The 21,938-nt window shown below is 49.1% G+C and overlaps 1 protein-coding gene across 4 annotated transcripts in view; it reads right to left on the bottom strand.

The window, feature by feature from the left end:
* The window catches only part of MCF2 (MCF.2 cell line derived transforming sequence), a 56,924-nt gene that overhangs the window by 17,958 nt on the left and 17,028 nt on the right, over window positions 1-21,938 (bottom strand). For 3 of the 4 annotated variants that reach the window (XM_086850929.1, XM_086850928.1, XM_086850930.1), the window contains exons 4-16: window positions 21,697-21,787; window positions 15,412-15,531; window positions 13,869-13,985; window positions 13,103-13,252; window positions 9,389-9,513; window positions 8,813-8,927; window positions 8,333-8,452; window positions 7,043-7,234; window positions 5,588-5,779; window positions 5,273-5,444; window positions 1,747-1,835; window positions 1,094-1,182; window positions 804-870 (exon numbers count right to left, since the gene is read on the bottom strand). In XM_086850929.1, coding sequence (XP_086707055.1) covers window positions 804-870; window positions 1,094-1,182; window positions 1,747-1,835; window positions 5,273-5,444; window positions 5,588-5,779; window positions 7,043-7,234; window positions 8,333-8,452; window positions 8,813-8,927; window positions 9,389-9,513; window positions 13,103-13,252; window positions 13,869-13,985; window positions 15,412-15,531; window positions 21,697-21,787 — 1,639 coding nt within the window. Of the gene's footprint in view, window positions 1-803; window positions 871-1,093; window positions 1,183-1,746; window positions 1,836-5,272; window positions 5,445-5,587; window positions 5,780-7,042; window positions 7,235-8,332; window positions 8,453-8,812; window positions 8,928-9,388; window positions 9,514-13,102; window positions 13,253-13,868; window positions 13,986-15,411; window positions 15,532-19,157; window positions 19,206-21,696; window positions 21,788-21,938 lie in introns of those variants that run through there. The other variant, XM_086850931.1, reaches the window with a different exon arrangement.

The raw sequence follows: 21,938 nt of genomic DNA, 5'->3' as shown, positions 1-21,938 counted from the left end.
ATGATAAGTATCTGGACAATTAGTCATTTTTATTTAAGGCCAGCAAGCAGACTTCCCTCTTTAAAGGAAATACTATTTCCAGAATACTGAAGTCAATCTGTCCATTTTTCTCTATCTAGACTCAATGTGCACAGCCATAAATCTGTGTACCTGCCAACTGATTCATCACAGAGAGTGGTTTAACAAAAAACCCAATCAGTGCAGGGAAATTATGTGTAACTACCTGCAGTCCAACAGATTTATATCCTGCTTGCTCCTGGGTGAGAGAAATGTGACAGGGGGGAGCTATTTAACAACCAACTTGTTTTGGCCATCAGCAAGAGTTATTTTGGAATAAAGTACTAATGTGTAAATGACAGTATGAGAAATCATTATCTGCTTTCTAAAGTAATGTGCTTCATACAGTCACGAACTTCATAGTATTGAGACAGAATTCTCCCAAGGATAAAACACAAGCTGTTTCCTTTTGTTTCCTAAAGGTAAAGGAAATTAGAGAACGGTAAAAAGAAACAGCTTTTTGTATATTTTACAGGCCCTGCTAAGGCTAATTAACAATGCTTTTGTGTACAAACAGAAGGATTCTCCTTTGTTGTTGATGAAAAGCTCATCCTGACACCAACTGCTCCTGCAGATGCCTCCAACAAAGAAAACCTAAAGAGCAAACTGGAGCATTTCTGACTAGACTGGGATCTGGCAGCCTGGTGGAAGGCTGCCCTGTCACACCTTTGCTCAGTTTGACAGTGGCAGGTGCCCTTTTGTAGTCACCAGGGAACAGTAACGAGCAACCTGGAGAAGTCACTCACCGTCAAAACAGTGAAGAGTTCCTCCACATACACTCTCTCTGTTTCTATAAGCTCATTTATGACATGACTAAAATAAAAAAATAGAAGTGTATTATTTTCATGTCAATAAAAAGCCCCACAGGTGATCAGTGCAGGCCAAGGAGCCCAAAATATGTGTGGTATCATCAATAACCAAGAGGTAAAAGCACAAGAGACCACACCTGGGACAGGCTGGAGGAGCACAGGGATGGGGCAAGGACTGGCCAGAAATGAACAGCAGTTTAGGTCATGCAAATGGGGTGAGTGCTTACCCTTTCAGTATATCTAAGCTGTCATCACTGTCTGAAATGAAATACTGCAAGGAATTCCGCTTCTCCTGGTAGTCGTGCATGACTTCGATCTGGAAGAGAAAGGGGATGCACTGGGAAGAGCTGCAGGAAGGGCCCTGCAGGGGCAGGAGGAGCCCAGCCCCTGGTGCCAGCCAGGAAACTCTTTGGGGAAGGATGAAATGGGCTTCCCTATGAGAACCCTGGGGCAGCAAACCTTAACAGGAAAAAACACGGAATGGGTAGCCAGATTTTCCCAGAAATTACTCTGCTACATAAAATCTGAAAACACTGGCAAAATAATTCATTAGTGAAGAGGCCAGAGAAGAGTTTCCACAGGGGAAATATCTGAGGATGGGGATGTTTCCTAATACACACCTCTGTTATGTAAGAAATAAGCTCAGGGAATAACACACAGGAAATTGGTATCTGGATATTGGAAAATCAGTCAAGATAGAGCTCAGGTGTTGGATTAATCCAACTAAACCACATGGATAGAAGAGGGTTTGGGTTTGCTTGATTTTTTTAAGAGGAAAAAGAAAAAAGAAAATAAAGAGACCATCTCCAAATCCAAACTTCAGAGCAGTTTCAGTTTTTCTGTGTATAAAACTGATTCAGATTTCATGAATAATTTTTACCTTGCGAGAACTTGGAGTTTTTCTTGAAGTTTTCTTCCCAGGGAGAGAGAGATCAAATGAAAATTTCAAACTGGAATTAAAATCTACACCTTGGGTAGAAAAAAAGCAGAGTTACATAATGTAGATCTAGAGTGAAGGAGATTCTTCAGACAGAAACTAAGAAATCAGGAAGAAAAATGGGATACACTTTAAGAATAAATAATTAGTTAGCTCGTACTAATAGCAGCTGACAAAATAAAGGGTGTTTATCCCAAACAATACTGATTCCACACAGCACATCAGATGGTCATAAAGGCCATAAAGTACAAATATTTAGAAAAAAACAAAATGCCCACTAAGGGAACACAGTAACCAAAACCTAACAAAGTCTCTGAAGCCCGAGCATATGATAACAGCAAAAACAATAAAAGCAAATAAACTACAAAAAAGAACATCCCCTACTAGGACACTGTTTTAAGGTCCTTTTATGAATGTAGGGCAAGATGCTCAGCTGTAATAAACTGTTTCTCCATCTTGCACAAATTTATTGATATTGTCAGTAAAAAATTACAAGCTGTAATTGAGCTACAGAGGTAACCTGGAAGCTCAAAAATAAAGCATCAATCTCTCCAATGAGTTGTATGACACCACTGAAATACTTTGTAAGAAAAATGTGGACATGCTGGAGAGAGTCCAGGGGAGGCCATGGGGATGCTCTGAGGGCAAACTGGTGTGGAGAGCACATCTGCAGCTGGGGCAGCTGTGAGAGCTGCAGTGACCACGGCCTGGCTGCTGCAGTGACCACGGCCTGGCTGCCGAGGGTCACCATGGCCCGGCTCCTGCAGTGACCACGGCCCGGCTCCTGCAGTGACCACGGCCCGGCTCCTGCAGTCACCACGGCCCGGCTCCTGCAGTCACCACGGCCCGGCTCCTGCAGTCACCACGGCCCGGCTGCTGAGTGTCACCACGGCCCGGCTGCTGCAGTGACCACGGCCCGGCTGCTGAGTGTCACCATGGCCCGGCTCCTGCAGTGACCACGGCCCGGCTCCTGCAGTGACCACGGCCCGGCTGCTGCAGTGACCACGGCCCGGCTGCTGCAGTGACCACGGCCCGGCTGCTGAGTGTCACCATGGCCCGGCTGCTGAGTGTCACCATGGCCCGGCTCCTGCAGTGACCACGGCCCGGCTGCTGAGGGTCACCATGGCCTGGCTGCTGCAGTGACCACGGCCTGGCTGCTGCAGTGACCACGGCCCGGCTCCTGCAGTGACCACGGCCTGGCTGCTGCAGTGACCACGGCCCGGCTCCTGCAGTGACCACGGCCCGGCTCCTGCAGTGACCACGGCCCGGCTGCTGAGTGTCACCATGGCCCGGCTGCTGCAGTGACCACGGCCCGGCTGCTGCAGTGACCACAGCCCGGCTGCTGCAGTGACCACAGCCCGGCTGCTGAGTGTCACCATGGCCTGGCTGCTGAGTGTCACCATGGCCTGGCTGCTGGAGGGTGACCATGGCCTGGCTGCTGGAGGGTGACCAGGGCCCAGTGGCTACTGAGGGTCATCGGGGCCAGGCCTTGCAGGTCACCAGGGCCAGGCCTTGCAGGTGTAATCAGAGAGCTCTGGATGCTGCAGACAGACCAGAGGTGTGCGTGGGCTGGGCCCATCACACATGGGAAGACCCAAAAGAGATGAGGACTCGCCAGGGGTCCTGCTGAAGGGCTGGAGCTGGATGGGAGATGGGCACCAGCTTCTCCTGCAAGAGTGACTCTGCTCCAGCACCTGGGCTCTGCCACAGCCTGCAGTGCCACTTGTGCACATCTCACACCTGAGGGCTCAGGGTGGGAGAGATTTACTCTTTCCCCACCTCCCCACCCCCAAAAAATGGTTTAAAAATTAGACCCACATTTCTCAGACAGGCTTCAAATCCAGGGCAAAGATAAAAGGAAGCATCTGTTCTCAGACAGAGACAGAAGGGGGGGAAAGGGGCATAGAAATATAAGAAAGGAAGGAATAGAGGACGAAAGTGATGTGCTCAGAGTTGGTTTGGTTTCAAGCCACACCATAAAACCCATCCATCTCAAAGCACTCCCAGCAGAGCTCAGCGTGTGCCTTTGACACTGCCCATCACGCCAGCAGGCCTGCAGCAGTTTGATGTTTGGTATCAAACAGACTTTATTAAAAAGCTCTCTTGTCATGATCTAGCCAAAGAGGAGCCTTTTGTCTTTCCCACACTTGATCATTACTTTCAGGCAGAGGATTAATGGAGGATGCCTGTGCTTTGCAGGTGACCGAGTGCCTCTGCTAGAAAAACCTGCATCCCATAAAGGCATGAAATAATTCCAGCTGAGTGATGATCTCACAACATCCCACAGAGGTGGCCACCCATTTACCCTACTCTTTCAGTCAATAATTTGCCTTTAACCCTTTCCTCTTTCTAGGAAGCTGGAAAAGCTGTGCCAGGTAAAACGGGCAGTGCTCTACTTTGAAGACTCAGAGCTTTTACTGATTGAGGAAAGGGCTTCAGAAGATAATGTGCTTTAGAGAGGGTGGCATCAGCCTGGGAAGAGGAAATCTGGGATTTATTTGCTGCACTGGCCTGAATCTGGAGTAGTTTCATTTCCCTCATTGCATCCAGCTTCATTCCCACCCCTCCACTTGGCAATTTCCATTTCTCATTCCCTGAACTGAAGCTGCTTTTGCTGCTGTATGACACCTGCTACAACTTACCATAACCAATATTTGTGAATTCATCATAAAAGCCTTGTGTTAAAACACAAATGTTTAATTGCTTTTATGTAGTCAGATCATTGAATTTAATATTCTGACATAATTTAGCAAGTCCCTGGTTGGAAATACATGAATGCTACTTTGGAATCTCTTTTAATTCTGTCTGGTACACTCAAGGCTGCCAAGGATGAAAGTTTTAATGTTAATCATTTAAAGCTAACATGGTGCCACATCCCATTACCAAAACTAAGGCAGAACATTCAGTGACCTCAGTTCAATGAGAATTTGTACCTTTATGGGCATTAATTATTCCACAACTGGGATTTAGGGAAGACACCCTGAAGGAATCAAAAGGAGCTAAGCATCCAGCTCGTTTCTGTTCATGAGATTTGAGCTCCTCATTTCTCCAAGCTCCTTTGCAAACATCAGTCTAACTTTATGTCAGTTCCAGCTCAAGACAGCCACAGAGAATAGGCAAGCTAATAAATTTATAAGCCCTGCCCTTTTTTCCCTGTAGTATTAACTCACCAGATTCCAGCCCAGCAGGATGCCAGTAAAGCAGAACTGGTGTTCACTACCTACAGCTCTTTCTACTGAGTAGGAAGTGGAATGAATAACAAGCAACCACCTTCATCCTTCACAGAGGTATGGGAACATTGACACAAACACTGGAAAGGTAATAAATCACCTGCTATGTATTTAACACCATCCAATAACTGTATCTGCCAGCAAGGCTAAGTTAGCTCCTCAAAACCCTCTTAAGCCTTACTCTTCCTGCCTCAAAGCAAAATATCAGCTGAAAATACGGTAAGCCTGCAGTATTTTACCGTGTTTAGGAGAGAATAAGGGTGACTTTGATCTCGGTGGATTTTCTGGCCGAGGAGCCACGAGCTGGACAGGCCGCACGTGTTTGTCCAGCAGCTTCTTGAAGCAGGACTGCCGGTTCTCAAACATGCTGCGAACGTTCTCCAGCTTCACCTGCACTGACTGGATCTGGCACTGCAGAGAGTGAAGGGAGAAACACATAATCACCGTGCATTTGCACTTTGGCCCAAAGCAGAGGACTCTAAAGGTGACAGCACCGCCACACGGTCCAACCCTGCTTCTCACCTGTGTGACAAGGAACTGGAGGCACTGCTTACCTTCAACTCAGATGTTAAGACTGACTCAAAATCGTAGTGTAGGGCTTGGGGATCATAGTTTAAGTAGGCTGAAGAGCTTTCAAGAAATCTTTCTATGTCCTGGAGTGCTTTCTGAGCACCTTCCTTAGACTGGCACTTATCCATCTGCTGGTTGGCGAGCAGGTAGGCACCTTCATCACAGCACTGCAGAGCCTGGGGACAGCACAGGAGTGAGACCTCAGGGCTCCCTCTGCTGCAGCGAGGTTCTCATGAGGAACATCACTGATGGGATCTGGATGCAGCTAAAGAGCCCTCCCAAAGACCTCAGCACTCACTGTGGATTGATTATAAAGCAAAAGGCCACATTTTTTCTGTAAGGTGACTGCAGTCCTGGACAGACCCAGGCAAGCTGTTCCCACTTGTACCTGGCTGACATCAGTGGTGTACCTGCCATGGAAGCACTGGACACAGCTGACCCCGGTGACAAGCAGATGCTCATTTCTCCACCTGGGAAAGCTGCAATGGGCACTTTGGAGCTCACAGGGAGGCTGGCAGGTTTCCTAAGGCTCAGTGCAGACCTGAACTGGGGCTCATTGGCACTCACACACTGGTGTGCACCAGGCTGAGAAGATGCTCCAGCCAAGAACAACAGAGCATCTCCAGTGCAGTGAGGGGAAGGGAGACACGGAGAGCAGGACCATGCTGTGCTCCAGCACAGCCCCAGACTAGACCTGGGCACCAACCAGGCCTGCAAGGAGCCCAGGTGAGGCCCCTGTCCTGCAGCTGAGAGGCTGCCAAGGAACTCTCTGTCCCCACAGATCAGCACGATGCCGAAGTAGAGCACACAGAGAGGAAAAACGAGCTCCCCAGTTCCCCAAAACAGGGAAATGGAACAGGGTCAAAATCCACTGTTTCTCTTAATTGGCCTCAAGCACATTACAGCCCTGTGCCTTCTGGCTTAATTAGCGTGAATTTCCCTAAATGAATATTTGATGCTGATTAAGTTATCAAAGAGCATCAGAACCACATGATTCCACTTCCATGCTAGAACACAGCAGCTGTGCCTATCTACCAATCTGTCACCTCATTTTCCACTCAGCTATGTTCATTCTCAGTAAATCACTGAGAAGAAAGGGCTGGAGTTTATGTGAAAGCATTGCCTCTGTTGCACTGGGCATGAAAAACTCCAAAGTCAATTAATACATGGCTGCAGCATGAAAGCATGACTGAGAACAGCAGGGGAACTTGGTGTTCTGTGGAGATGCCCAGCTCTTTCTGCTGCCCTCACAGGTACCTGTTTGCTGACTCCCCAGCTAAGGGAGGGCTGTGGCACTCCTCCAGCCTCCAGGAACACCTCCCTACCATTGACTGCTGAAGAAAAGCTGCAAACTGCAGATGCTTCCAGCTAACAAGAGGCTAACCCCATGGGGAAGCTAACCAACCATGTCCTCAGAGCCCTGTATCTCTGAGCCCCACCTGCTGAAGGCGAGTGTGAAGGTCCAAGGTCTTCTGCAGGCGCATCTGCTTCCTTTTGATGTCATCAGCCAGGAGGTCGCAGTGGTGCCGCAGCTCGTTGCACTGCTGGCAGATCAGGTTGAGCGCGTAGTGATGGTTGGCTGCGAGCTGGTGGCCGTGCAGTATCACCACCTGAGCCTTCCCTATCAGATCCTGCAGGAAAGGGAGAGAACACACGGCACTAATGCCCAGGTGTCTGCACGTACCCATCTCACTGACGGGGCTGCAGCCACTCGTGGGGATCACTGCCCTTAGGAGCAGCCAGCGTGGGTGGCTCACCCAGGGTGAAAGCACCCAGCAGCTGCAAACAAAAACCTTTGCTATCACAAAGAGGATGGAGAAGAAAAGAGTGTTTCACCAAAGTAGTGATGCTGTGAGCAGCTGCTGGCCATGCACCACTGCCCCTCCAGGAGCTGCACCCCAAATAAACCACAGCTGATGCCCAGCTTAGGCCCACTCTGCTCCCAAGCACCAAAGGGAACTGCAGTAGTTAAGGGGTGTCTTATGCCAAGAACACAAGATCTTTTCTGCACACCTCACTCAGTGTAAGGGTTCTGGTTTCTCCAGGGCTGCATTTCCACTGGGATGGCTTTCCAGCTGTACCCTGCCTGCCTTTTTCATCCTCCTCCCTCTTCCATAAACATTTCTTCCAAATGGCCAGAAATCCTCAGACCTTTCTCTAGAACTCTTCTCTCTAGTGTCCAGATCCCTCAGGATTTCTCTGCTGACCCTGGCCCACGTACTCAGCACATCCCTTTGCAGAGGTCACATCCTAAGCTGGGCTCCTATGAATCATTTCTCTTCACTCTTCTTTCCCCTACTTCTCTTAGTCTTCACCCATATGTTATATTCAAGTCACAGACATGTCAGGATACAACTTTTTTTGCAACTCCATGTGCCTGGTAACAAGTTTCTGCCTATTAGCATAGCTAAAGCACTTAAAATATAAAGAATTTTTCTTCCAGCTCATTAAATCCCACGCCTCCCCCACGTTCAGACATTTATCTGTTCCGGATTTTCATGGTGGCTCAGCAATTTATTTTAACTCTGATAATTAAATACCCTGTTTCTGGCTTTCAGGGTGATCACAGCATTGCTGCTCAGAACAGAGACATGAAATCAATCCTTTTGTGCAGCACTTACCAATAAATTACACCAGGACCAGGTAATTTCAGCAAAGACCTCCTACCACAAGTACAGAATGTGGCTCTTGTGTTTCAGCAGCGCTTCTTGTGTGCAAGATTATCTCACCTGAGCCATGCCATCGAAATGATCCAAGTCCTTGAGCCTCTGTTTCACCTGGGGGATGCTGTCGCCAGTGTCGGGCAGCTCTGCTTGCTGACCCATTAAAAATTCAATGGCGTTCTTGACCTAGACACAAAGAAGAAGATTGCTGCAAAAGGATACAAAGCACAGGCAGGAAATAATTCTGAGCCCAAAATTAATCACACTTGAGCTAAGACTGCTAAATCAAATAATACAAGTAGTGTCCAAGAACTAATTTCTAAATTCAAAGATGCTTCCATCAGCAAAATCCACGTCACTGCAGGGCAGTGATACCTAAATTAGCTCTCAGTGGGAAAGCACAGCCATCTCCCCAAGCTAGCTAGCCCTGCCACAGTCAAGGAACAGCAGCATAAATTAAACACTCTCAAAATAAAAGGCATTGAAACTTCTCTCCATCAGATCTCCAGCTCTCCCTTCTGCCAATGGAAGCACATCAGATCCTACCTCTTGAAAACTTTGCTCAAACTTCCAGAGTTGTAAATATTGCTCCATTTTTAACTGATGTTTTTCCCAGAAGCCATCAAAAGCAGTCTCCATCTCACGCAGCTGACCAAGCAACCTTGGGCACAGAAAAAGGACAGGACTGGAACAGTTTGAAACAGAGGACAAGCAGAGATGGACAAGACCCAGAGATCACTTACACAGGTGTTCTGGACCCAAGGTCTCAGAAGAAGTCAACAGACGTGTATATATGACTTGAGATGATCTCAGAGAGAGATTTAATGAAACATCAGTGCAGGGGACAGCATCTGTGTGAAGCAGCTGCTGCTGTCTCCATTTAGCTGGGTAAAACCCGGGAGCCTGGCATGGGAGAGCCCTGCATCCACTCCACAGCCTCATCGTAACAGAGGGGATAAAATCAGAGCAAGTCAAAATCATGAGAGAAGTCACCCAGCAATCTGATGGACTGGAGCAAAATTCTGGTATCTTTGTCTTTAACAGGTGACTTCACACATCCACACCTAAATAATTGGAGTATTCCATTGAAAAATCAGGGAATTAGGAGCAGGGTGCACTCACCGATTGACAGTCTCCCAGTCCCCAGGCCTCTCTTGCTGCTGGTCCTGACTGCATTCCCCAGAGTCAGGCTCTTCAAAACTGCTCAAAAGCAAGTTTCCCTCTTTTGTGACTGCTGTAATATCTTCCTGTGTAACACAAAACATTTCTCATTCAGGCTACTTATTGTGAGGTAAGGATAAGTCATTTTGTGCTTCTCCTGCTTTCGTTTCCCTGTGTGAAACGAAGCCCCAATACCCAACCGACCAAAGGATTCCAGCAGATGTTTCAGTCCTCTTAACATGGAATTAGAGCTGCACAACCTGAGCCATGGACCCATCACCAGGCTGGGTGGAAACTGGCACACATGAATACATCAGGCCACAGAATGATGCAGGAGGCCAGCGCTGCCCCAGCTCTCCCCTGATGGGCAGGTGGTGCTGTCAGACATTTCCCACAAGTTCATGTCTTCAAGCAAGAATTTCCACAGCCTGAGGGGTGCTTCTCCATCAAGGTCAGGAGAGGAGGTTGTAAGAGGAGCATCCCATGGGGGAACAAAGCCAGGACTGAGCCCACGTAGCACCACTCACCTCAACTGATAAAGTCAACACTCCCAACACAACCTCTGCTTGGGGAAAATTTAAACCCTTGGTGTTGGCATTAGCATCAGCTGAGGTGCTTTGTGCTGGCTGGGCTCAGCCCCCAAGGAAACATGTGCATTGAGTCAACTATCTTGAGAAAAAGGAGGCCACACAGAAGTGAGGAGGGAGGAAACACACACAGCTGATGAACTGAGATGGAAGAGGCCCTGAAGGAGTGACCTGTGTTTGGTTCCAGTGGAGAGCTGGGTCACTGGAGGAGTAAGAGCCCATCCTAGGAGAGAGCCAGGTTTCTATTGCAGGAGAAACAATGGCAAAATCTCTTCAGGGAGAAGATTCAGAAAGCCCAGACTTGCTTAAATGTCTGCCTGCCCCAGACAGCTCACAGCAAACATAACCCCAGCTTCAGGGCAGCAGGACACAGCTGCAGGAACTTCCCCTCTGCCACACACAGTGTCCACTGCCAGACTGCATCCCTGTCACTAAAACACCCTGGAAGATGACTACAAGGCAAAAAACCTGTCTCCTTTTGGTACTGCCACAGGCACGAGACCCAGAGGAGAAGAGGAATGATGCAGCATGTTTAAGACTGCAGGTGGCTGTTATTTCATCCCTTACACCTCACTCTCCAGAGACCCATGCTCCTTTTGATTCAAAGCCATTCATTATCCATAAAGCAAAGTGGCCCAACTGTCAAACAGGTGCTAACTTGACTTTTTCTGTTCAGCATATCAATGGGGTTCATTTATTAGTTACTCTGTTTAATTAATTTCTCTCATTTTTTCATTGTGCTTGCTGCCAGTTTCTGTTCAGCATCACAGCTCCATAAATTATTCTGATTGACTAATTATTTGGATTTAGGAATCAATTGTACCAGTCTTGGGGGTGTGTGAGAGAGACAAGGATCCCATGTCTTGCTGTCACCACAATCTGTGCAGTTCCTCATCTGCTTTTGTGTTTCATGGTCTTAGAAGGAACAAAAGAAAAAAGCCAACAGACCTCATTTCAGACAAAAGCCAAGGAGTGGTTTTGATATTTGAAATTAATAGATGAGGAATTAAAAGCAACAGATGGCTTGTACTGAGTGCTGCTGTGCTTTCTACACAAATGAAAACTCGTCACGTGTTTTATTTCTCCGCAGAGAAAAGCGGGCTCTGCTGACTGGTTTATACACAGACCTACACTCTGGAGCTGGTATTTGCCCCCTACACTGTGGCCACAGCCCTGAGCACGAAGCTGAAGTCACTGAGCACCTTGCAATAGGTGCAGCTGCTATTTTATATTACTCTCTTCATTTTCAAAGAAGAGATGGAGGCCCATTGACAGTATTGTAGTGGTGCTTTCTAAACATGCACACATGTATTTATGCCTACACACAGCACTACCCAGATGACATTTTCAGTATTTCCTAGAGGCAGCTTTCTGGGAACTTGCTGTCACATGAATGACACATGATTATAAATTCAAATAGATAAAATTCTTTGACTTAGGTAAATGAAAGCTGTCAAAGCAGAGGAGCTCATTCTCCAGCCACACAGAACAACTTTTAACACAGTGATTGCTTCTGAAGGAAGGGTTTGGGGCCAGGCCTGTGCTGCTCCCTGAAAGATGCAGGAGCACAGAAGAGAACAGGCTGATAAAGCAGCAGCTGGCTGCACTAAACCTTCCACTGACTCCTATAATAATATTAATCACAATCACAGACAGTTGAAAAATTTTGAAATATTCAAGAAACAAATGTTGTTTAAGAGAAAAGCTGAAGGCTTTCATGAAGACAGGGACCGCTGTACCATCATCAGTGCCTGTGCCATCATCAGTGCCTGTACCATCATCAGTGCCCTGCACCATCCTCAGTGCCTGTACCATCCTCAGTGCCTGCACCATCCTCAGTGCCTGCACCATCCTCAGTGCCTGCACCATCATCAGTGCCTGCACCATCATCAGTGCCTGTACCATCCTCAGTGCCTGTACCATCAGCAGTGCCTGTACCATCAGCAGTGCCTGTACCATCCTCAGTGCCTGCACCATCATCAGTGCCTGTACCATCAGCAGTGCCTGTACCATCAGCAGTGCCTGTACCATCAGCAGTGCCTGTACCATCCTCAGTGCCTGTACCATCCTCAGTGCCTGTACCATCATCAGTGCCTGTACCATCCTCAGTGCCTGTACCATCCTCAGTGCCTGCACCATCCTCAGTGCCTGTACCATCCTCAGTGCCTGTACCATCAGCAGTGCCTGTACCATCATCAGTGCCTGTACCATCATCAGTGCCCTGCACCATCCTCAGTGCCTGTACCATCATCAGTGCCTGTACCATCATCAGTGCCTGTGCCATCCTCAGTGCCTGCACCATCATCAGTGCCTGTACCATCATCAGTGCCTGTACCATCATCAGTGCCTGTGCCATCCTCAGTGCCTGTACCATCAGCAGTGCCTGTACCATCATCACTGCCCTGCACCATCAGCAGTGCCTGTACCATCAGCAGTGCCCTGTACCATCAGCAGTGCCTTCACCATCAGCAGTGCCTGTACCATCAGCAGTGCCTGTACCATCAGCAGTGCCTGTACCATCATCAGTGCCCTGCACCATCCTCAGTGCCTGTACCATCAGCAGTGCCTGCACCATCAGCAGTGCCTGTACCATCAGCAGTGCCTGTACCATCCTCAGTGCCATGCCTCGTCTGACAGCAGCACAGGGCATGGCAGGTGGCCAGGGACGGGCCAGGGACAGGCGAGGAGTGAGAGGAGCGGGCACCGAGTGGACACTGATTGGGCACAGAGGGAGACCCAAGTGGGCACCGAGCGGGTGAGGAGTGGGTGAGGAGTGGGCACCAAGCAGGCACCGAGCAGGCCAGGAGCAGACACGGAGAGGGGCCAGGAGCAGACACAGAGAGGGGCCAGGAGCAGACACAGAGAGGGGCCAGGAGCAGACACGGACAGGGGCCAGGAGCAGACACCGAGCAGGCCAGGAGCAGGCACGGAGAGGGGCCAGGAGCAGACACGGACAGGGGCCAGGAGCAGACACGGACAGGGGCCAGGAGCAGACACAGAGAGGGGCCAGGAGCAGACACGGACAGGGGCCAGGAGCAGACACCGAGCAGGCAGTCCCCAACGCAGGCAGAGCCGTGCCAGGCCGTACCTTGAGCTGGCAGTACCTCTCGGTGCGCAGGGCCAGCATGCGCTCGATGGAGTACATGTCCTCCGGCAGCTCCGTCTCTGCCAGCTCCGTGCCAAAGCACTGCAACATCTGGGCAATTTCCTTCACCGTCAGCGCAAAACTCTCGATGGCCTGCGGGGACACGGGGACCGCGATCAGCTTGGCCATCACCGCGCTCCTACAGCTCACTAGGAGCTATGGCTGCAGGGACAGGGGAGCCCAGCAGCCCGAGCTGACAGAGCAGACAGAACATCCCACTGGGAATCCTGCTCATCTGGGAGAAACATCCCAGGGAAAACTGAGAGTGCACAGGAGGTGTGAAAACGTACAGCGAGACACAGCTCCTGGTTCCTGGCAATGCGCAAGGAAAGTTCTTGCAAAGGGAAAGAAACAAACCCAAAAGGAAATCTTTGAATTCTCTGCATTGGGTCAGTATGCAGTAGGCAGTCTCATTTCCCTGCTTCCCAAACATACTTCTGATATTAATCACATTAAGCGACCATTATTAACAAAGAGTCCTATTTGGTATCTCCCATTAAGGGAATTTTAATAAAGATTTACGAAGACAGATCTTTTGGGAGCCTGAGGGAGTCAATCATCCAGCTCCCCTGCAAACCCATCAAACACCCCTTGGCTCTTTGCACATCTGGCCTAGGAGGTGCAGTGCCTTTGGGGGTTACTTTCAGCCCCCCAGTGCTGAAAACCCTGCAGAGGGAGTCCTGGCTGGCAGAGGGCTCGTGGCACTCACCGTCCTGAAGATGACCCACTCGCTGTGGCAGTACTCCAGGGTGCCCCCGAGCTCCGGGGTCAGCTGCTGCTCATCGATGTAGGTCAGCAGGTCACTCACCGAGCTCAGCATCACCACCTGCACACACACAGGGCACTGCTGGCATCATCCCTGCCCAGCATCAGCACCTGCACACACACAGGGCACTGCTGGCATCATCCCTGCCCAGCATCAGCACCTGCACACACACAGGGCACTGCTGGCATCACCCCTGCCCAGCATCAGCACCTGCACACACACAGGGCACTGCTGGCATCACCCCTGCCCAGCACACCGATCCTTCACAGACCTCAAACCTGAGCCTGCTCTACATCTTGTTCTGGAGCAGGGCTCCCTGCTTACACCTATGGCTTAACACAGCTTTTATTCCGTGGGTCTGACCATTGCTGTGAGCCACCCCTCATCTCCACGTGCTTTCTTTCCCAAGTGCAAAGCACAGTGAGATGCTGCAGAGCAGGGCTGCAAACAAAGTGATGCAGGTTTAAGCAAGGCATGACCAGTAAACTGGAAAGAACACATACATTTTAATAAGTTATAAGCACGGACCAATTTCACATAAATAAGTACTCATGATTTTTTGGTGTGTCTTGATCTGCCATGGGATATGTCAGGAATGTTTGATATTGTGCAGAGAACAGGCATTTTAGAGTGAAAAATGTTATGTTTGTCAAAATCATGCTATTTCCTGAAGGAAAGCATTCATTTGTTTTCAGTGTTACAGCATCAGCCTTGGATTCTATAAATGTACTTTGCTTAATTATTCTCATTATGTCCTATAATCAAGGTGGTTTAAAAGTCTGGAAATTTTGAGTTGAGACTATAAGCTCATTTCAGTTGCTATTTTGGGAACAAATACCAGCATGATGTTGGTATGGAGTCTACACTTAGATGGATATGGGTAAAATTCATAGCTAAAGCTCCACTAGACACGTCTTTTGACTTTTCAGACTTTAATGAATTCCTGGCTACTCTTCACACAGAATGGTTTGGGTTGGAAGGGACCTTAAAGATCATGAAGTTTCCAGCCTTGCTCCTATGGGCAGGGACACCTGCCACTGTCCCAGGTGCTCCAGCCCCAGTGTCCAGCCTGGCCTTGGGCACTTCCAGGGATCCAGGGGCAGCTACAGCTGCTCTGGGCACCTGTGCCCAGAAATTCCCTCCCAGGGAGGGATTTCTTCCTAATATCTGATCTATATCTACCCAGTGGGAGCCATTCCCTGTGTCCTGTCCCTCCATTCCTTGTCCCATGTCCCTCCCCAGCTCTCTCAGAGCCCCTTTATGCCCTGGAAGGGCTCTGAGGTCTCCCTGGAGCCCTCTCCTCTCCAGGCTGAGCAGCCCCACTCTCCCAGCCTGGCTCCAGGGCAGAGGGGCTGAGCTCTCAGCCTCTCTGGACGTGCTCCAGTGGATCCACGTCCTTGTCCTGGGGCAGCAGCAGAGCGGGGCAGTGTCAGCCCAGCCCCACCAGCCCTGCCCACACAACAGCTCTGCACACCCAGCTCTGTACCGGTAACTTGAGCAGGAAATCCTCCTGACTGAACCGAAATCCAATGTCAGTGAAGGTGCGCTGGAAAAAGCCGGTGGGACGGAGAACCATCACCAAGTGCAGGTTCCCTGGGAACGACGCCTGCAAGGAAACACAGAGGACATTCACCCTGGGCAGCTCCAACAACAGCTTTCAATGCACTGGAAAGAGGGGGAATCATTCAATTGTTGGAGTTTTGTTTTTTTCTCATTGCTGCTGATTGCCTTTTCTTCTTTTTAAAACACGAGGGAGATGCTGGGAGTGGCTCGGGGCTATGGGACAGAACTGCAGCAGGGCTGTCCAGCCCCACTCCCCTTCAGAGCCCTGCCCTCAGGGGCACACTTCCTATAAACTTTAATAATACAGATACTGTTGATCATTATAACTTGGGGAGTGAAATTATGACTTAGCAGGGAACAGAGGGCTGGAACATTGAGAGGAATGACAGATTGAGGAAGCAAAATTTATTGCCAAACTTGCTAATCATCCCATAACTGCATCAAGCACACTCATCTTGTCCTTGGTAATTACCAGGCAACATTTAATTTGTGGCAAGAATTTGGAATTTCCTGTCTACACTGCTGGAGCCTTTTCTCAAGCATATGGTTGGCAGGTGCATTTTTAAATAGATCTGTGAAAAGGGTTCTTGAGAATGGAAAAGAATTTTCAAGAAAGTAGGAGTTGCATCATTAAATTATGGATAAGCACATGATACAAAGATTTGAGTTAATTAAGACATGGTTTAATCTGAGATCCTGCCAGGCCAGGTTACATTTCTCCCCTCCTTTTATTATCCTCCTCCACCATGAAACATGATAAAATAGCCTCTGTACCAAGGGTGAGAATAATGAACATGTTCAGGTACTCTGCACTGCAGGGCACTTCATGTGTGCCTTCAGAACAAAGATCACTCCCACAAACATTCATCAGTGTTGTTTAAAACAGGCCTGGTTCACACTTGAGAGAGATCTGGCATCCATGAACTGCACTGTCACTCATTTGCTCGGTTTTTGGGGGTAGGAAGGGGCAGATTGTGCCTTCCACTGCCCACAACTTCCCTTAGAAATGGACAGCGACTTTTAGGATGATATAAGCCACATAAATCCAATATATTGATCTGCTGTTTTTTAAGTATGAGCAGAAAAAAATAAAAAATAAAAAGATTGTGAATGAAATGACAAACTCGTACCCTTTGGAAGCCAACAAGAGTGGTGCCAGGGACAAAGACCTGGCGTTGGAAACAACAGCAAACCATTAAATAACAGAGACATTGGTGCTGCCTCCTGCTCCACACCTGGGCACCACACGATGCCTCCTCTGTGAGCTTTGTGCTCCCACCTTGAACCTCTCCTGAAAAATGCATCAGGAATAGCTTTGTGAACAACCAGCCAGAAATTCACCCTCCCTCGGTCTGCCACCATTCCCCTTCAACCCTGCCTGGCACTGGGAGCTTTGGCCTCTCTTACTCCTTCAAGTCCTTTTTAACTGGCACCCTTTGGGCACAGAGCAAACTCCCTGGAGGAGCTCTGGCTCTCCAAACACAGTTCCCTCTTGCTCCTTGATGTTTCACCTCAAAGCAGCTGAGTTTCCAGGACACATGAGATTTGGTTGCCACTCAGCTTAGAAAGCATTTGGGGGTTTTTCAGCTGGTCTTATACATGTAGGATCAAGGTCAGTACTTCTGAGCAGCTACAAAACAAGAAACACAGCTTTGCAAATGATACCTAATGTATTCCAAGCATGGCAAAAAAGGAGCAAGACGAGAAATAAGTTTGTAGAAAGACAGACACCAACAAGCCATGTCTTGTGCCCTATTAGAGAATTAAGGGAAAGAATGAAATGTTAGAAAAAACCTACATAGAGCAGGAATTCCTCAACACAGTACTGCTGTAGGGATTGTATCTTTTTTAATCATTGTAACAATTTTCATTTTTCTCAGGGCTGAAGTGTAGAAAAGTTTCCTGAAAACTGAGCCCTATTGAAGATACTGCTCCAAAAAACCCTTTCCCACAATATATTAAAGAAAGCAAAGACAAAAGGATCCTTAATCTTGCCTTATGCTTTATCTTATAATTTGTACGACTAAAAAAGAATCCTGTGCACTTGATAAAGCTGGGGTTATGTAACAGAACACCTAAAGAACCCTCTAAAGCCTTTGCCCTCTGCAGCACCCCAGGAAAGGCAGGAAGCACAGGAACATCAGGAACATGTCACTACTGTTAACTCTCTCACTGACCACAGCCCATGCTCACAACATCCCTCCCAAGGACTCAGACACCGATTCCTTAAGGCCAGTTCAGCAACTTTTTAAATGCACATTTAACTATAACCACACAGAGATCCCTGATTGAATCAATACAGAGGAACTGGGCTAATGAAGCACAAGAAAGGACATGCACTGAAAGCATCACAGTTACTGCCTCATTACTGAATTTCTCAATCTGACACATTTAGCACTTTTTTACCATTTCCCCCTGTTTTAGGAACTCAGTTTTCAGAGACTATTCTTCCCTGCAGTTCACTGGGGCATCCACGAGGTTGGTAATCTATAAACATTAATAAAAAGTAGTAACTGCCAGTAAGTTTCTTTCTGAGCACTGCAGACTCAGGCTGGGAGTCCTTAAACAGGTGCTGAACTTAATGACTTTCTGCTGCCCCTTAAAGGAAAAGTCATGCACAAAATGCCAGGCACTCATTTGAGCTTTTGCTTCCCCCAGGGCCAGAATGAACCTCCCAGCGCTCTGCAAGCTCTGCCTCTGCACGACTGACCCCAGAGATGCTGCCAGCACCGCTGGGGCACAGATCAGCACAGGCCCCTCTGCCACAGCCTGTCCCTCCCTGCAGGAGCAGCAGGAGAGCCGGGAGCAGCACTGCGGGAACCGGGGAGCCTGGCAGCAGAGGGACACCGGGGACATCAGGGACACCTGGGACATCCAGGGACACTCGGGGATACCCAGAGACACCCAGAGACACCCAGAGACACCCAGGGACACCCAGGGACACCCAGAGATACCCAGAGACACCCAGGGACACCCAGAGATACCCAGAGATACCCAGGGACACCCAGGGACACCCAGAGACACCCAGAGATACCCAGAGATACCCAGAGACACCCAGGGACACCCAGAGACACCCAGAGATACCCAGAGACACCCAGAGATACCCAGAGACACCCAGAGACACCCAGAGACACCCAGAGACACCCAGGGATACCCAGAGACACCCAGAGATACCCAGGGACACCAAGGGACACCCGGGGACACCCAGGGACATCCAGAGGTACCCTGCAATACCCAGTGATACCCAGCGGTACCAGCAGTACCCAGTGATACCCAGCGGTACCAGCGGTACCCAGCGGTACCCAGTGATACCCAGTGATACCCAGTGATACCCAGTGATACCCAGCGGTACCAGCGGTACCCAGTGATACCCAGTGATACCCAGCGGTACCAGCGGTACCCAGTGATACCCAGCGGTACCCAGTGATACCCAGCGGTACCAGCGGTACCCAGTGATACCCAGCGGTACCAGCAGTACCCAGTGATACCCAGCGGTACCAGCGGTACCCAGTGATACCCAGCGGTACCAGCGGTACCCAGCGCCGGCCGCTCCCACTCGGAGGATGCCGCTGATATTCCCCAGCGCCGCGGCACATCCAGCGCTGCAGGCACCGCTCCCACCGGCCCTGCCCTCCCCCGGGCCGGAGCCCGGCGGGCCCGGAGCCTTACCGCATCCCGGGCGGGCCGCCCGCCCCGCCGCGGGCCCGCCTCCGCCATCGGCCCGAGCCGCCGGGGCCGCGGGATGCGGGATGCAGGGATGCGGGATGCAGGGATGCAGGGATGGGGGGATGTGGGATGCTGGGATGCGGGATGCCGGGATGCAGGGATGCCGTGGATCGGGATGCGGGATGCCGGGATGGGGTGATGCGGGGATGCAGGGATGCCGTGGATCGGGATGCCGGGATGGGGTGATGCGGGGATGCCGGGATGGGGTGATGCCGGGATGCAGGGATGCCGTGGATCGGGATGCCGGGATGCAGGGATGGGGTGATGCCGGGATGCAGGGATGGGGTGATGCCGGGATGCAGGGATGGGGTGATGCCGGGATGCAGGGATGCCGTGGATCGGGATGCCGGGATGCAGGGATGGGGTGATGCCGGGATGCAGGGATGCCGTGGATCGGGATGCAGGGATGGGGTGATGCCGGGATGCAGGGATGCCGTGGATCGGGATGCTGCGGATGCCGCGGGTGGCAGCCGGCGCTGCCCCAGCTCGCCCGGCTCCCGGCTCTCCGCTCCCGGCTTGCAGCCCGGCTCTCCTCCCCAGCGCCGGCTTTGCTTTTAAGGTGGAATGCCAAAAATCATGCTGCAGACGCTCTTTCCTGCGAGGATTGGGCTCTCAGCTCAGAGCTTTCACCCTTCCCTTTCCCCCCTGCCGATATCTCCAAGGTGCCTTTCCAAGCTGCTCTGGGCAAACTGAGGAAAGCTGCTCCGGCCAAAAGCCGAGGCTTGCCCCGGCACCGCTCCCACAGCCAGCGCCAGCCTGGCTTGCCCAGGCAATTAGAGCCACGCAGAAAGAGTTAAAACAAAAATCTGTACAGTGTGATAGAAGAATTTGCAAGATCAGATGCACAACCGCAGAGCTGCAATTGCATATACATATGCTGGAAAAAATAGGACACACTCTGTAGTTTAAATTCAGCTTCATGGCACTCCTTTACTCCAAAATTGTACAAAGATCAAAAAAAGATTTTTTTATTTTTTTTTTTAATTGCATCAGGGTTTATGATGTGTGATTGGAAAAAACCAAAAATCAAGATTTAAATTTTTGTCCTTACACATTCTGGACACAGACAGCCATGTAGGACCAGACTCTATTTTTAAAGCAATAAGATTCAGTGGACACGGGTTTCCTGCTTCTCATCCCTCTTTGCACAGAGCACCTCCCATTCTTTGCATGGACAGCCCTGATACTGCAGGCAAAGTCACCTCTCCACATGGACACCTGGCACACTCATACACACCCTGGCTGGGTGCTCAAAGAATTAAATTTTCTTATTAAACACAAAATGAATGTCACTTTTGTAGAAAAATTACAATTACAAATTAGGACAGGATTTTTTTCCCATTTGAAACTTCCAGACTATGCAAAGCAAGCACACCATCCTTAAAGGATGCTCTTGGTATTAGCACCTGTTCAAATGCTGGCAGCAGAACTGAATTTTGATGATCACTTTAAAGAACTACTTCCTAAATGCTGCTTCTTCTCTAGGGTATGGTAACCACACTCTCAAGTTCAGTTTCTAACATTCAGAACCAAAAATACTTATCAAAAATGGTATCTCATTCACTCTGTGAAAAGGGAACCCTCTCTGCCTCCTGTGAGATGCTGAGCAGCAAAATGCCAGCAAAGCCAGGTATTTTTAACACCAAGTTCAGCTGTATCAGTATTAACAATTGAATATACCAGAAGATCTAACTTTATCAGAACCAGGTAAGCATTTTCTGTCTCAGCACAGATTCTCATCCTTTCTCAGAGGAATCAATATCTTTAACCATCCAATGATTATGGGCAGAAACAAACACAATAATAATAATACACCCAGAATATTTCCCCTCACCTACCCACGTGGCATGATGTGCTTGGGAAAGGCTTTGTCTGTCAGCTCCTGCCTTCCCCTGCACCCATAAACCTGACTTTCCTACAGCTGCAGGCCCTGCTGTAAATCCAAGCTCTGATTCCAAGAGCCAGTGCGATGCAGAATTGCCAAACCCCACGTGTGAGCTGTGCTCAGACCAGGTATCTGCTGATGCTGTGTAGCACATGGATGTGTGTGCCAGATCATTTAAAACACATCAATGCATCCATACACTTCTAAAATGAATTTTTCCACCCATGCCCACATCCAAATGCTTCTGAAGCCTGTTTAAAGAACCTAAAACTTTCAGCCACCAACAATTAGGTAAAATAAACTACAAACCAGTGTCAAGAAAGAACATGTACGAAGCAAAGTTTTCCACCCATCAAAAGCATAGAACAAAACACATTTGAACCACTGCAAAAGAGTATAAAACCCAGCAAATGGATCAAACAAGCAAATGAATACACAAACAGCTCATTTGCACAGTGAAATTAATTACAGGGCCATAAAGTAAAGTACTGCCTAGAGAGGAAGCAGGAGCACCACTGCTCCTGGTTCCCAGTGGCTGCTGAAGGAGATACATAAAGCCATGGTGACTCAGTGCAATTAACACTAAAGAGGACTTACTGCTATTTTTTGGAGAGTTGTTTTGACAGATGTCCATGTGTCCAGTCTCCTATCCAGGATTAGGATAAATTTAGTGTCAGACTCGTGTTGACTGCAAGATAAGAAAATACCAATAATCAGATAATGTTCCAAGAAAAGTGACTCTGTTCCCAAAAAAAAACCCAAATCCAAGAACTCAGAATGCAAACCCCATTTTAGTGTTTCTACAGCTCCTGAAACTCCCTTTGAAAAAAATCTCCTGA

This window comes from Cyanistes caeruleus, chromosome 14, assembly GCF_971803275.1.
Source record: "Cyanistes caeruleus chromosome 14, bCyaCae1.hap1.1, whole genome shotgun sequence".
Taxonomy (NCBI): Eukaryota; Metazoa; Chordata; class Aves; order Passeriformes; family Paridae; genus Cyanistes; species Cyanistes caeruleus.
The sequence above is the reverse complement of the archived record's forward strand: the minus strand, read 5'-3'. Positions and strand labels throughout refer to the sequence as shown.